The 14,878-nt window shown below is 37.2% G+C and overlaps 1 protein-coding gene across 1 annotated transcript; it reads right to left on the bottom strand.

Annotated features, from left to right (window-relative positions):
* Positions 1-555: 555 nt before the first annotated feature.
* LOC104901548 (probable inactive purple acid phosphatase 28) lies at positions 556-14,670 on the bottom strand. Its single transcript, XM_019251318.3, has 5 exons — positions 14,386-14,670; positions 14,126-14,273; positions 12,280-12,695; positions 4,177-4,655; positions 556-1,141 (listed from the first exon to the last, which is right to left on the bottom strand). Exons 1-4 carry the CDS (start codon positions 14,575-14,577, stop codon positions 4,194-4,196), a joined length of 1,218 nt encoding a protein of 405 aa, XP_019106863.2. The 5' UTR covers positions 14,578-14,670; the 3' UTR covers positions 556-1,141; positions 4,177-4,193.
* Between the last annotated feature and the right edge of the window lie 208 nt (positions 14,671-14,878).

The following is a 14,878-nucleotide window of genomic DNA, read 5'->3' as shown; positions in this document are numbered from 1 at the left end:
CGTGCTAAAGTCGTCACAAAAGGACACCATCGTCCAAGCCATTACTCCAGATTAGTATTGGTGGGATTAGCCTAACATAGTGTTTGTGATGGAGGCTATCTTAGAAGGTAGGGGTATGGAAAATAAATCTACATGAAAGTATGGATGTACAGGTGGAGTTAACTTGAGTAGAATTGGTAATGTGGGTGGACTAGGCTTATGGTGGCATAAAATTAATGTGAAGATCGCGTCTTCATTGTCTTTCATTAAAAATTGATATTGTTTTCTTAAGAGAAATAATAAGAGGGTAGTGGAGAAGCAAAAAATAATTTTCATTATTGGTGAAAATGTTCGCAATATTATTTAATAGGATAAGCAAAACTTTTATCATAAATTTTATTGTATATAATTTTGAAACTCAAATTAGATTCTTAAATAAATTGAACTAGAAAAATTAAGCTCATATTAGCTCAAGTTCGAGTGAAAAGTTACAAAGCAAACCAAGCAACCACATAAACTCGGATTAGCTGAATTCGTAATATTAAAACCCAATAAGTTCAAAATCTTTAAAAAAAATAAGACACAACAACCAAATAACATTAAATTTGATAATTGGGAAATAGAACCCAAAAGGCAACCACCTCATTTGCCAACAAATAACTGTGCTACATGACAGTGATGACACCCCAAACATCCTTGCAAAAGAATAAGATAATAAACTATTTATAAACCAAAGAGAATTACATAAACAACTTCTCCATTCATCCTCCTTAATTTCCTGGGTCACTCTCAAAATCCAGCAGCCTAAGACTATTAACATTAAAGAAAAAAGCATCGGTTGATTTCCATCCAGAAAACCAGAATATATAGAGTTGGCTGCGAAGTTAATCCACTTTGGGATTATACTGAGCCTAAGTTTCAGATTGTGATGAGCAGGTCTGGGTATGAACACAATTGACACAAGAGGCTAAAAATCATCTGATAAAAGCTTGATCATCCAGAATAACCTTTATGAACTTCATTATGAGTTTGCATTCATCAATAAGATACATGAGCACCCAACAGCAGCAAAAAGGATTTTGAAACTGTACCCAGATGGTCTTCATCCTGGCGCAAGCTTACGTGTTATATGATAATGAGTGTCTTCTTCACATTAGAGCTCCTGAAATGAAAGTGCACCTAGTGAATATACAAGTAAATAAAACTCACTTGGGCATATCAACATGAAAAACATCTTGGCATGTATAAGAAATTGCGGATACTTGCTATGAAACAGGAAAGAAAGCCATCATGTCCTTTCCCCTTCCCTCCTGACATCCACAAGGTGCTAAAGCTCGACATTAACCCTTTCGAGCGAATTCTTGGTGAAAACTCAAGGGGTCCGGGGTGTGCTATCACTCATCACAAGATATGCACATCTCGAAAGAAGGATCTAAGGAACTCGTTCTACAGGAGTTAGAAGAATGAGATACCAATTTATCTTCTTCCTTTCGCAATTTAGTCAAAAACAAGAAGAAAAAAAAAACAATTTCCCTCCCTCCCTATAACCTTCACGAAAACAATATATGTCAAACCATTTTGCAACAAAGAGCAAAACATTTATTGGAGTGTTTGAATGGGAGGAAACTGTTACAGGAGGTTTAGTTAGTTAGTTGAAGTTGTTAGCTGAAACTCAGGAAATTCAGTTAGGTTCTTGTATATGTTTAGCTCTATAAATACATGTGAGAAGTTGTAATCAAGGAATCAATCAAAGAGATGAAATAACAATAATCTCTCATTCCTCCTCTCTCTCTCTTTCTGAAATTCTCTTCTTCTGTTCTTCCCTATTCTTCTATATTCTGTTTTCTTTCTCCTTCCCTCTATAGTTCATAACTTGAACTAATATCTGGTGGTTGAGCTTAGCTCCTGCATCAACGGTGTCACAGCCGTTCTTTCCTTAGTCTTTTTCCGCCTTTCATACAAGATCAAGACAGCTTTTGAGTAATTATCTTGCACACAACCTGTTAGAGAAAATGCAGAGTCAAGAACATTTGAGTTTTTGACGATTTTCCAGTCAGTTGTGAACCAGAATCTTGATTCTAGTGCGTCGCAAAATGGGGCTCGGTTATTTTTACAACAATCTCGTTAGGAGCTTGTTATATTCTGCTGTAGCCAAATTCCAATTGATTTGCATTGTATATATAGAGATCAACCCCTGTAATAATCATTCAAGAAAAGAAATGAAACAGAGTCTCATTCTCTCTCGTTCTCTATATTCTGTCTCTCTCAATTCTCTTCTCTATTTTCTTCGATTCTCTCAATATCATTCTACCAAAGTTGCAGCGAGTTTCTATCCTGCATCAGAAACATTTCAGAGAAGAGTGTTTATTGTCCTTTGGCTTGTGAAGGATGAAAAATAGTTCCCAAAGGTGGAAAACATTTTCCTCGGGATAAAACACCACATTGTCCTCCATTTTCTCTACTCTTTCTCTCCTCTCATCCATCCTCTCCTTTCCATTTCAATATTTCTTTCAATTCTAAATTGTTCTTTGCAAGCAAAATCTAATTTACTATTTGTCTTTTGCCTTTGAAAGTCATTCTCCATTGAAAATGTTTCCGGCGAACAAAAATAAATCTAATTGAAATTTTTTACATCCAACCAAACAAAACCTAAGTTTTTACTTTCTCAAACCTTGGAACCAAAAAAGGAGGGTAGTCTTTGCACCCCATCAAAACCATAACCTCCCAATCCCCTTCCCCACTTTTGGCAACTTTGAAGCATAAGCAAGCTTTCAAGTTTCAACTAACACCTAGAGATTATGGGGACCGAATTACCTTAAAAGGAAATAAGACAATCTTTTGGGGACAAACTAAAATGGAAATTGGGGAAATCTTTTAGGGAGATAGGGAGTATACTTTAAATCATCTTAGTGTTCCAGTTTAAACGACCTCCAACTAAAATTAATGAGCCACCTACAAAATTTGAATATCAATGTAATTTTAGGATTAGGGATATAAGCATGCTGATGTATATAACCTCCTTCTCAGTTAACCGTTGTAGCAGTAAATGAAGCTACACCACTGCCCTTGCATACACTCAACTTTTTTCCTTACCACGTCACCAGAAAGAGAGGAAATAAAGTGTAACAAACTCCAGCTCAAAATCCATTCGTTTAGCATGGCATGAAGTTCAAGGGTCACTAAGAAAGTATAAGATACCAGTTCCACATCTTTAACTGCCTTCAAATGACTTTACATGAAAAATACATTTTACAAACTTTGTACAGAACATGTTTTAGCAAGTTGAAAGCAGCAAAATTTACAACTCACATTGACAATTTACCAGCCTCGACTATCAATTTGATCTCCAATCAGGCAACCACTAGAACAGAGTTGAGCTGCATGCACAGCTTCATTCTGAAACCTTTCTTCCTACTTTTAGAAAAGCTGATGTGCTCTTAATCTTTCGCATATACTAATATATCAGTTGCAGTTAACTCAAAATTGCCACCCAAGTCCCAATCCTTACATTAAGCCTCAAACCTCGGTTACTTCATCTTCCACTGAGAGCTGATAGTTACCAATACATACACTTCCTCCTAGCTGAACTAGACTCTTCCAAAACCAAACATGGTGTCTGCTGAAACTCAGTGCAAACTAAATAGGATCACTCAGGCATTTTGCAGCTCAGGCTAGTTGAGCACCAAGGTATTCGCTTATAATTATGGAGAGATATGAGAAATAGTACTTCTTAGAAGTTGAAGTAAAACCTAGTTCCTAACATGGAAAAGAACTCAAAGCTCGGGGGTTCAAAGAACAAATCAAACTCTCCAAAGAAGATCATTGCTGCAGCGTTGACTGGATTGGTTTATTTCATCTGGTGGGCAAGGAATGAGGCACTTTGGAACCAAACAGTCTGGGCATCCTGAGACTGTGGTTAAAAATTGCAGGAAGTGACTATGATGAGAGTCAAGTAGCTCCAAGGAAGCATTCTCATAGGGATACTCAGTGGATTGAAGGTCTAAATAACAATGTTGTATAGTTTTTTCCTTTCCCTTAGCTCTGAGGAGTCCAACCTAGTTGGTTCGCTCATCTTAGGGAAAGTATAGGTTGTAAAATGGCTATTTTGGTGTGAATATATTTTCCTTCGCAAAAAAAAAAAAAGAATAAATCAAACATAAAGAGCAACAATATGCATGCAACCAACGCCTTGCGTACCTGGATCTGACTCAATTTCAAGAGTCCTGGTCCCAAAGCACTTGCTCATCAAACTTGCTCAACAAATCATCATCCAACCTTTTCCATGTACTGATTTTATCCAAACCAGTCCAAGAATTACCCTTCTTCGAAAGCTCAACTAGCACAACCCTTGCTCTCCGATGCCAACCTACCTTACCATATCCATGATATCCAGAACCTCCACCATAACAAAACCATATACCATCCAGATTTCCACAGAAATCATTGATGTGATCATGACCTATAAAAACACCTTTTATGTTCTTCATTGAAACCAGTGTTTTCAAGACACCAGAATTTACTGATGAACACGCTACAGCTTCTTGGAACTGGCCAATAATTTTATGATAATACAGCTGTCTGATTTCTGGGATTGGAATGTGAAAGAACCCAAGTGCTGGAGGTGTCTTTCTTGACAAAGGGGAACCTTCATAATAATTGACCTCTCCACGCTCATCCTGTTAATATCACCTGCAACAGATTAATCAATGAAATCTATGTTTGCAAAACCTTATAGTTAAGCATGCTTATCATATTTAGGAATAAATTGCTAGTTTAGACGTTATGCATCAGTCTTGCTTAGTGCTTACATAGAATTATTATTAGAGAACTAATGGTTAACTTGCATACCAATAGTGGCCAACATCTGACATCCTGTCCAGAACTGGAAATTTTTATGATGAAAGTATAACCCACTTGTAGAAATCAGATCAATATTACTTTTTGCGTATTTGGTATTCCAATGAATCAAACCGAAAAAGCCCAAGAACGGAAGTACAGAAAAATATGGAAGAAGGAAAAAAAACCACTTAGAAAAGGTCCAGTTGATCCTATTTTCTCTAATTCAATCGCTAAGTGATTTGCACATACTGCTGCTGCACTAGAATTTCAATCGGACACGGACCTTAGTTTACCAGAAGATCAGCTTGTTGCTCTTAAGTAATATAGTTTCCAAATCCATGTTAATCTTTTTATATTTTCCCTGAAGTAGTCAAGTATTTTCAAATTCTAAGTAGTTATGTTAATGAACCAAACACTAGCCTAGAAATTGAATTGAGGATTTGAAACTCTTTTATGTGCTTTAAACACTTCAATTAAGATTTTACTATAAAGAGGCTTGAATTCAATTCCTAAGGCATAAGTAAACTAAACATGTTTTATGAGCTTTCTTAAAATTAATTGCAGACATCAATCAAGATTTTGCTGAAAAGAGGCACTAATTCAATCCCTAAGTCATTTGCATGTGCTACTGCTGCACAGAAAATAAGATCGGAGCTTTATTGTATTTCTCCTTTATTGTTTCTTCACTTCATCTTCTGCTTTTATCTCTCAAACTCTGTTGAAGGCTTATAAGGTTTTCTAGAAGATCAAATTGTTGCTCTTTAGTCATATAATGTCCAAATCCATAATTTTTTTTTACTCAAGTACTTGTTTATGTTAGTGAACTAAACCCTATTCCAGAAATTGAATTGGGATTTGCAATTTTCATGCTTTCTTTGTGTGTTTTAAAACACTTAAATTTACTTCCCATATTATATGAAAAGATCACATATTCACAACATTATAGGTACATATGCTCGTGTAGTGGACGGGTGTTATGTTAGCTTGGGAGTCGTGGTACATGATGCTAATGGATGTCTTTATAGGAAATAATATCACTGCTTGATATTATTCATGATCAAAGATGATCAAGATATTTATTCTGTAAATCTCTTGTATATCTTCTTTCTCTTATATCCTTATCTGTATAGTTATTCTTTCCTTTGCTATCTCTTAGTGTTGTACTATATATACTGCTCTAAGTTTCTCTAATGAATACAAGCTTGACGTCACTTTCTCATGGTATCTGAGCAGGATTAATATCCTCCAACCAGATTTTTTTTTTCGGCACCTTCACCATTCTGCCATGGCTTCCAATACCATCTCTGATGATGCTGACCCAAACACTCCTCTTATTATTGTCAATCTTACCAACATCATCAAACTTACCAATCTTAATTACCTTTCCTGGAAACTTCAGCTTGAAGCCATCCTTGTTGGCCATGGTCTCTTTAAGTTCTTGGATGGCACTCATCCTCTTCCTTCTGCCACCATTACCTCGGCTACCGACGCTACCAAAATCACCATTAACCCAGCGGATACTACATGGGTTAGACAAGATAAATTGATTTTTGGTGCCCTTCTTGGTACTCTTGACCCAACCATTGTACCGTTGGTCTCCCACGCCACTACCGCTCAACAAACATGGAATATTTGAGCCCACACATTTGCTCGTCATACTCGCGGTCATGTCAAGCTTATTAAAGCTAAACTCAAATCCATCACCAAAGGTACTCAACCTATTTCGGACTATGTTAATGCAATCCGTATGTGTGCCGATCACTTTGCGGTTCTTGATGATCCTCCCAAACCCGTAGACTTGATTGAACATGTTCTTGAAGGTCTTTTTAATACCGAATTCAAGTCAGTTGTTGATCATGTTAACGATCGTGATACTCTCATTACGTTCGATGAACTCCATGAAAAATTGTTGCTCAAAGAGGGCACTTTGATGAACCCTTCCCCACCACCTATTCTTACCACCCTTCCCGCCACTGCTCATGCCACCTCCACTCGCCACTACCCTGCTGCTGCCACCTCTTCTCGTCCATCTCACTTTGCCTCCAAATCGTCCTACCCACATAAACCTTCCAACTCCAATGAGAAAAACAAACCCACTGGTTACAAAGGAAAATGTCAATGGTGCCATGCTTTGGGTCACTCTTCGTACCGTTGTTCTGCTTTCCAACAACAATTTCCCAATGCTAAACCATCTCTTCCTCCCTTCAACTCTACACCTCCACCGCAACCCCATGTTGCCACTACCGAGCTCTCTCCTACCTTCTCTCTTGGCTCTTGGACACCGGTGCTTCCCATCATGACACCCATGATCTCTCCACTCTCTCTCTTCATCATCCTTATGATAGTACTGAAGAAATTGTTATAGGTAATGGTTCTGGAGTTCCCATCACTCATACAGGCTCCGTTACTCTCTTTTCTACTCCTTCCAAGTCTATTCATTTATCTAATGTTTTATCTTCTCCTACTATGCATCGTAACATTATCTCCGTTTCTCAATTATGCCTTGACAATGATCATGTTTTTGAATTCTCATCTTCTTCTCTTTCTTTGAAGGATCGCCTCACAGGGGCACATATTCTAACGGGTCAAACTATGTGTTTAGGAATGGCCCTCCTCTCCATCTACTATCTTAGCTCTTTCTACTCTCAAATCTCTAGCAATAAATTGGCATCATCGCCTTGATCATCCATCATTAGCTATTTTTATACACATTGTTTCCGATGTTAATCTACAAGTCTCAAACTCTTTATCTTTTAATTGTAAAGCTTGTTATTGCAATAGAAGTCATAAACTCCCGTTTGGTCAATCAACTCTTTTCTCACTCTCCTCTTGATATTGTGTATACTAATCTTTGGACTTCCCCTGTTTATTCTATCGATGGTTTCAAATACTATGTTATTTTTGTAGATCATCACACCAAATACATATGGTTTTACTCTCTCAAAAATAAATCTTATACAAGGGATATCTTTATTCGCTATAAAGCACTTGATGAAAAATACTTTGTCACTCCCATTCGTGTTTTATACTCTGATAATGAGGGGGAATATGACGCTCTCAAATCTTTTTTCACCATTAATGATATTTCTCACCTTACGTCTCCTCCTCATATGCTTGAGCATAAGGTGTCACCGTCACATTGTTAAAACTGGGTTACTCCTCCTAACTCATGCCAAACATCCTATTGAGTATTGGTCCTATGCTTTTTCTACCTCGTCTTATCTCATAAATCGTCTTCCCACACCTACTCTCTCCCAAAAAATCTCCTTATCACTGCTTATTTCAATCTCCTCCTAACTATCTCAAACTTCGCAGTTTTGGGTGTCTTTGTATCCTTGGTTGAAACCGTAAACCACTCACAAACTTGACTCCAATTCTAGCCCTTGTATTTTCATTGGTTACTCTAAAACTCAAAGTGCATATCATTGTTTAGATCCTCAAACTAATTGTGTCTTCACCTCTAGACATGTTCGTTTTGTTGAAAATGAATTCCCATATTCTCAACTTCTCCTTCGGCCCACCTTACCACCTTTACCTGATCCTGATTCTTGATGCAACACCTCCCTACCTATTCTTCATCATCCAGATTCACTAGGCCGACATTCTTTTTCTTTCTCTCACTCTTGCGTGTCTCCCTCCTTTACTTCTAATGATGGCCCATTACATATTTCTTCCTCTCTCTCTCTCCTGCTTGCCCACATCCCCCTTCCCCTTCCCCCTGCACCCTCTCCCTTCGTATCTCACTCTCGGTCCAGCAGTCGTGGCCCTCTTCTCTCATCTCCTCTTGCTGACCATTCCCTCCCTTTTACTGCAACGCCACTACCCTTCTCATCTCATGATGATTCTCCCCTATCTTCTTCTCACTCCCTCAATATCAGCCCACAACCCTTTTTCTACTTCTCCGGTTAATCCAATAGCCCCTCCTGAATAACGTCTTTAAACCCAAGCCCAAATACGTTAACTCCACCACTACTACCTCCAAGCCCACCCTTCCAAAAAATGTTACCCAAGCCCTCAAAGACCCTCTTTAGCGACAAGCAATGGAACAAGAGATCTTCTCTTCACACTCTTGGTACTTGGGATCTAACATCTACCACTGTGGCTCGTAATGTGGTTAAATGTAAATGTGTGTTCAAATTAAATATACCAAACATGTCACTATTAACCGATACAAAGCTCGTTTGGTTGCTAAAGGGTTCCAACAACGTCCTGGTATTGATTATACAGAAACCTTTAGTCATGTTGTTAGACCTACAACTATTTGGATGCTCCTTAGCCTTGCTGCTACTCAACAATGGTCTTTACGACAACTTGATATTAATAATGCATTTTTGCAGGGTACTTTACATGAAGAAGTTTACATGGCTCAACCTCCTGGGTTCATTGACTCAATCTTCTCTTCTCATGTTTGCAAACTAAAGAAGGCCATTTATGGTCTCAAACAAACCCCTATAGTAAGGTGAACTCACTAATTATCTTGTTAGTCAAGGTTTTAAATGTTGTGTTTCGGACACATCTCTCTTTATTCTCCATCATGCAACTACACTTATTTATCTCATTGTATATGTTGATGATATTATTGTTACTGGACCTAGTCCATCTCATCTTGACTCTTTTATCAAGACTCTTGCTCAAAGGTTCTTTTTGAAAGATCTTGGTCTATTATCTTATTTTCTTGGTGTAGAAGTCATGCACACCTCTCATGGACTTTAATCAATCAACAACGATACATACTTGATCTCCTTAAACGCATGGGCATGCTTGATGCTAAGCCCGTGCCTACTCCCATGGTCACCACTCACCTAGTTCAGGTGATGTTCTTGCCGAGCCCAAGGACATAGAGTTATTGTGGGCAGCCTGCAGTACCTCACTCTTACTAGGCCCGATGTTGCTTATACGGTTAATAAGTTGCCTCAATTCATGTACCGTCTAATAACTACTCATTGTCTTCGCTATTTAAATGGCACTCTTGATATTGGCCTTAATATTTTCAAGGATTCTCCATCCACTCTTCATGCTTTCTTTGATGCATACTGGCAGGTAATCATGATGATTATGAAGAAATTCAAACTTGAGGTATTAGCTATGCTATATTTAGTATTAACTAATATAAAGTGAATAAATTTTATTGTAAAGATAATTTGCACCGAAGAAAACTTAGCTTTGTATGTAAGGTTGTAACCAATTTTGTAAACTATAAATAAGTTGTAATATCATTTACTTGAAATAAGAGAGAAACATATAATATAATTCTTGGGCATACTTTTCCTCTCATATTGTTATTATTTTAGAATTAGAATTAGCAACATTTGGCATCAGAGCCATAATATTTATTTGAGAAATTATGTCAACCTCTACCGTTGCAGATAACACAATGCAAGTGCAACTCCTGAAATTGAATGGAAAAGATTATGATAATTGGTTCATCCAATTAAAAGTATTTTTTTCACTCACAAGATGTGTGGGAGATTGTGGAAAAATGATTCGTATATTTTACGGATGCAACTGCATTTCAAGCATTGTCTCAAGATGCAAAAAATACATTAACGGGGACATGGAGAAAAGACCAAAAGACATTATACTCTATTTTTCAAGGAGTAGAGGAGCTTGTATTTTTGAAAATATCTATGGCAGAGACATCTAATGAAGCGTCTCTAACTTACAAAGGTGATGATCGTATCAAGCAGATACGTTTACAAACATTGCGAGGGGAATTCGAGTCACCGAGCATGGATGACTCGGAATCAATCTCGACATATTTCGACCGTGTGCAATCAACTATCAATCAAACGAAGATTAATGGAGAGAAAATTACCAACGAGAGGGTACTGCAAAATATTATACAATCATTAAATCAAGATTTCGATAATGTTGCTTCCGCAATTAAAGAGGTGCATGATTTGTCAACCTAGTCCATTGAAAGGTTGTTGGGAGCGTTGTCGTCACATGAGCAAAGAATGAGGCAACGAGGTAAAAGTTCAAATTCAGAACAAGCTTTGCAAAGTAGATTAATCTAACTAACCATGGTGGCTATCATGGTGGTCGTGGACGAGGTCATGGTAGAGAAAGAGGTGGTAATTTCTCTTCTTATAACAGAGATAAAAATGTGGAAAGCAGATCCATCGAAGACTATAAAGATATGTGGTAACTAGAGATGATGTAGATACTGATTAAGATGTCAATGATGAAACATTGAAACCTTGGTGAACTTTTGTTTATTTTCTGATTGTGAACTTATAACAGAGATATATATTTGGAAAGCAGATCCACCGAAGCCGAATACCGTGTTGTATCTTCTACCACCTAAAAGCTTATGTGGGTTCATAATTTATTAACTGAAATGGGTGTTTGTTTAACAACCACTCCTGTTATCTTTTGTGATAATCTCAGTCTGCATTTTATTTCATACGTGAGCAAGTTCAAAATGGTACACTAAGAGTTACTCATGTTTCTACCGATGATCAACTCGTCGACTTCCTTACCAAGCCTCTCTCTCGACCACGGGCCACGGCTAGATGCTCTACTTCTCAAGATCGGACTTTCGGTTTCCCCGTCCGTCTTACACGGGCATATAGGAAATAATATCACTGCTTGATATTATTCATGATCAAAGATGATCATGATATTATTCTGTAAATCTCTTGTATATCTTCTCTCTCTTATATCCTTCTTTGTATGGTTAATTCTTTCCTTTGTTATCTCTTAGTGTTGTACTATATATACTGCAGTAAGTTTCTCTAATGAATATGAGCTTAAGCTCACTTTCCCCGTCTTTTCGTGGCAGCAGGGAAACGCTTGAACATGCCATGGTGTGCTTGTATGGACAAAGTTGCGGCTGTCAAATATGGCCTGCTCATTGCACAAAGATTTGGGTGAGCATGGTCTGGAAAGTGTCGCCTTCAACATCGTCAACTCAATTAAGCACAAGACTAATGAATGTTCTAATATCTGTTTAATTTTTGAAGATATGTAAAAAGGGTGGGTAATATTGTGGCCTATCTACTGGTAAGCTGATATACTATGAAACAATATGTTTGTATGGATCCTTTTCCCCTAAGCCTTTTTGTTTCGGCGGATATTGATTTAATATAAATCCCTCCACCCTCGCTTTACCCCTCAAAAAACATTATAGGTTTATATCTCTATAGATACAAATATACAATAACATGTGGTACAAATGTCTTTGAATTCTACATTAAATTTCAAGGAGTGAGCATAGTCAAATGAGCATATGAAACCATGCAACTCTATTAGGCATTCGTTGTAAATCTGCAGTTTTAAAAGTACAAGTTTAGTGGTTCTACCAGTGACGTGGTCTGATTTCCCAACTATGCTATAGTATTCTCATGTCTAACGCGATAAGAACAAGCACCAACATTCAGGAGCATCAGACAGATATATGAGTAACAACTATCTGATGAAGTGGTATATTGCCAGGAGTAACAAACAGGGAAAACGCACCTGTTCTACTTGAGAAAACCCTTGCAACCAATGAAGTTGAGATTCTCTAATCCATCCATAAGTTCGCCTACCTTCCACTGTCATTCTGTCTCCACTATCAAGAAAGAAGAGGTTCAAGACACTACGGTTGGCCAATAGAGAACCATAAGGACCATGCACTGAAAGATTGTAATTTCCAAAACCATCGATTCCTCTTTCTTGATGACCAGAATCATTTTGAGCTAATGGATTCACTTGAGAAACTGAATAATCCATGAGTGAGATTAAGGACATCAGCTCCTCACGATTCATAGTTGACTCTTGGTCATGATTTCCTAAAATAGCTGCCCAAGGGAGCTTAGATTCCATTGCCGGAAGGAAGGCTTTAAACAGAGATTCAGCTGCATCAGGCGTGCTTGACCCAAAAATATTATCTCCTATATAATCAAACCATGATAAATATAAGTTCCGTTATTACTTTCTTTCTCAGTCTTTACTAAACAAAAGAGTCCCTCCCCTTACGTGTGTGGGCACACATTATACACACACGGATAATACAGCAGCTTCACAAGCAGCAAGTCTCCCAAGATGGGAAAACTTCTTAATTGGGAAATACATCTATGTGACTCATGAGTATTGCAATCTTTCCAAGTGGAGGCTATTGTATTTTTACTACCTTACTTTCCAATGTCATCCTTCTCCAAAGCGGGTCTCTAAAGACATGCATCAATTTAAAACAGGATTATATAATGCTCAGAAGGGAATGGATTAATAACAGCATTTTATGAAAAACCAAGTACTTGTCGATAATGTAAATATGGTCACCTTTGGGTGCTTGATACTGGGAATAGAAGAGAAAAAATAAAATAAAGGCAAGATTCCTGTGATCCTGTCAGCATCATCAATAAATGAGCCAATATACAAATAAGGAAACCCAGATATGAGCAGAACACAATCCTGCAGTATTCCCAAGTTCAAAACTTTGACTTCTAAACATCATCTTTTAACATCTATCTTTACCAACACTATCCTCATTTATGGCCAACAAGTTGGTCGAAAACCATGCACGATCATTAGATATTTCAACCTGTAACTTTTAAACAATTCTTAACACCATATATTGGGAACCCAACATCGTTGCAGTCCTCGAATCTAATATTCCAAGTTGCAAGATTACTCTTTCGTATCCACTCTACAAAGCAACCTCAGTTACAGCCAAGAAGATACAATATATCCCATACTAATACATTTCTCATAATCCCATCCATGATCTGGTTGTCCATCAGAAGAAATAACCAAGCCAATCTCAAACAATCAAACAGCTGTATACTCTCATCATCGGTAAACAAGACCATGCCAAAAACACCCAACTTTTTCCACTAATCACAAGTTATCAACAACCCCATCAAAACCAACCAATTTCCTGCTAACTGGGTTCCCTACATATTTAAGGAGCTTTGCCCCATTCCTCCTTGGAGGAGCATAAAATTGTTCATATCATGGCCAAACTGAAACCATTTTTTATACAACATTAACAATTCTATATACAACATTTATCATTTGTTATGCAACATTAATAGTTTAGTATACAACATTCGTCATTTATTATACAACACTACTATTTCCCGAAACCAACATGAAGTTTTATTTCTTTTCTTTACAAAAAAATATCATCACTTATCAACAAAAATGCCATGGGAGGAACATTAGTTGTTCTTCCCTGAGAGAATTTAGGCATTTTTCATATAATGTTAAGCTTATTCTATAACTACCCAAGAAAAAACAATCAAAGCATAACAGAGAAATCTACAGTTTCCAAATAAGTAGTGCACTAGCAATGAACTATAATTAGAAATAAAACAAATACCAGTAAAAGCGAGAAAATCCGGCTTCTCAGCTTGAATCAATCTCTGAATAAATCTAGTTGTATTTAAATCTGAGCAGTACTTAAATTCAGATGGAGAAACATCTTTGCATCTGGTTATAAGACCTTGACCAAAATGCATATCAGCCACCTGAAAGTCAAAACACCCAACAAAAAAAAGGTGTTATTTTTTTAAGAAAGATTATACAAAAAAAGGAAGAAAAACAAGAAATAAGGAAGTGCAAAAATAAATAAAAGGAAACCTGGAGAATTTTGAAGGTGCCATCTGAGTTGAATCGAAGAGGGAGTTGTGGAGATTTCTTGATTGTTATGTGATCGAAGTTGATTGTTAGATGATGAAGAAAAAATTGGGTATGGAAGAAGTGTATTGTAGTAATTAGGAAAATGAAGAAGATGAGAGTTAGAGACCATTTTGAGAACACATCAGTGTTCATCTTCAACAACCTTTGGAATTCAAACTGTCTACTGAGTTAGATATTGCGAAGTGTTCGATAACGAAAGTGAGTCACTGACTCACTGATGTCTATACAAATAGTCAAATACAAATATATTATGGAAAAAGCTATATGCAACCATAAGAGCTGTATATAAGAAGCTAAAAATGGAAATAAGTTGTATTAATTGATCATTTATACATTGGTTGATGCAAAAATTTTCCATAAATTCACAACTTATTTCCATTTAAGTGGTGTGCGCAACAATATATATACGCCACGTGGCACCTCCACGCAATGT

This window comes from Beta vulgaris, chromosome 8 (assembly GCF_026745355.1).
Source record: "Beta vulgaris subsp. vulgaris cultivar EL10 chromosome 8, EL10.2, whole genome shotgun sequence".
Taxonomy (NCBI): Eukaryota; Viridiplantae; Streptophyta; class Magnoliopsida; order Caryophyllales; family Amaranthaceae; genus Beta; species Beta vulgaris.
This window is presented reverse-complemented; position numbering and strand designations above follow the sequence as displayed.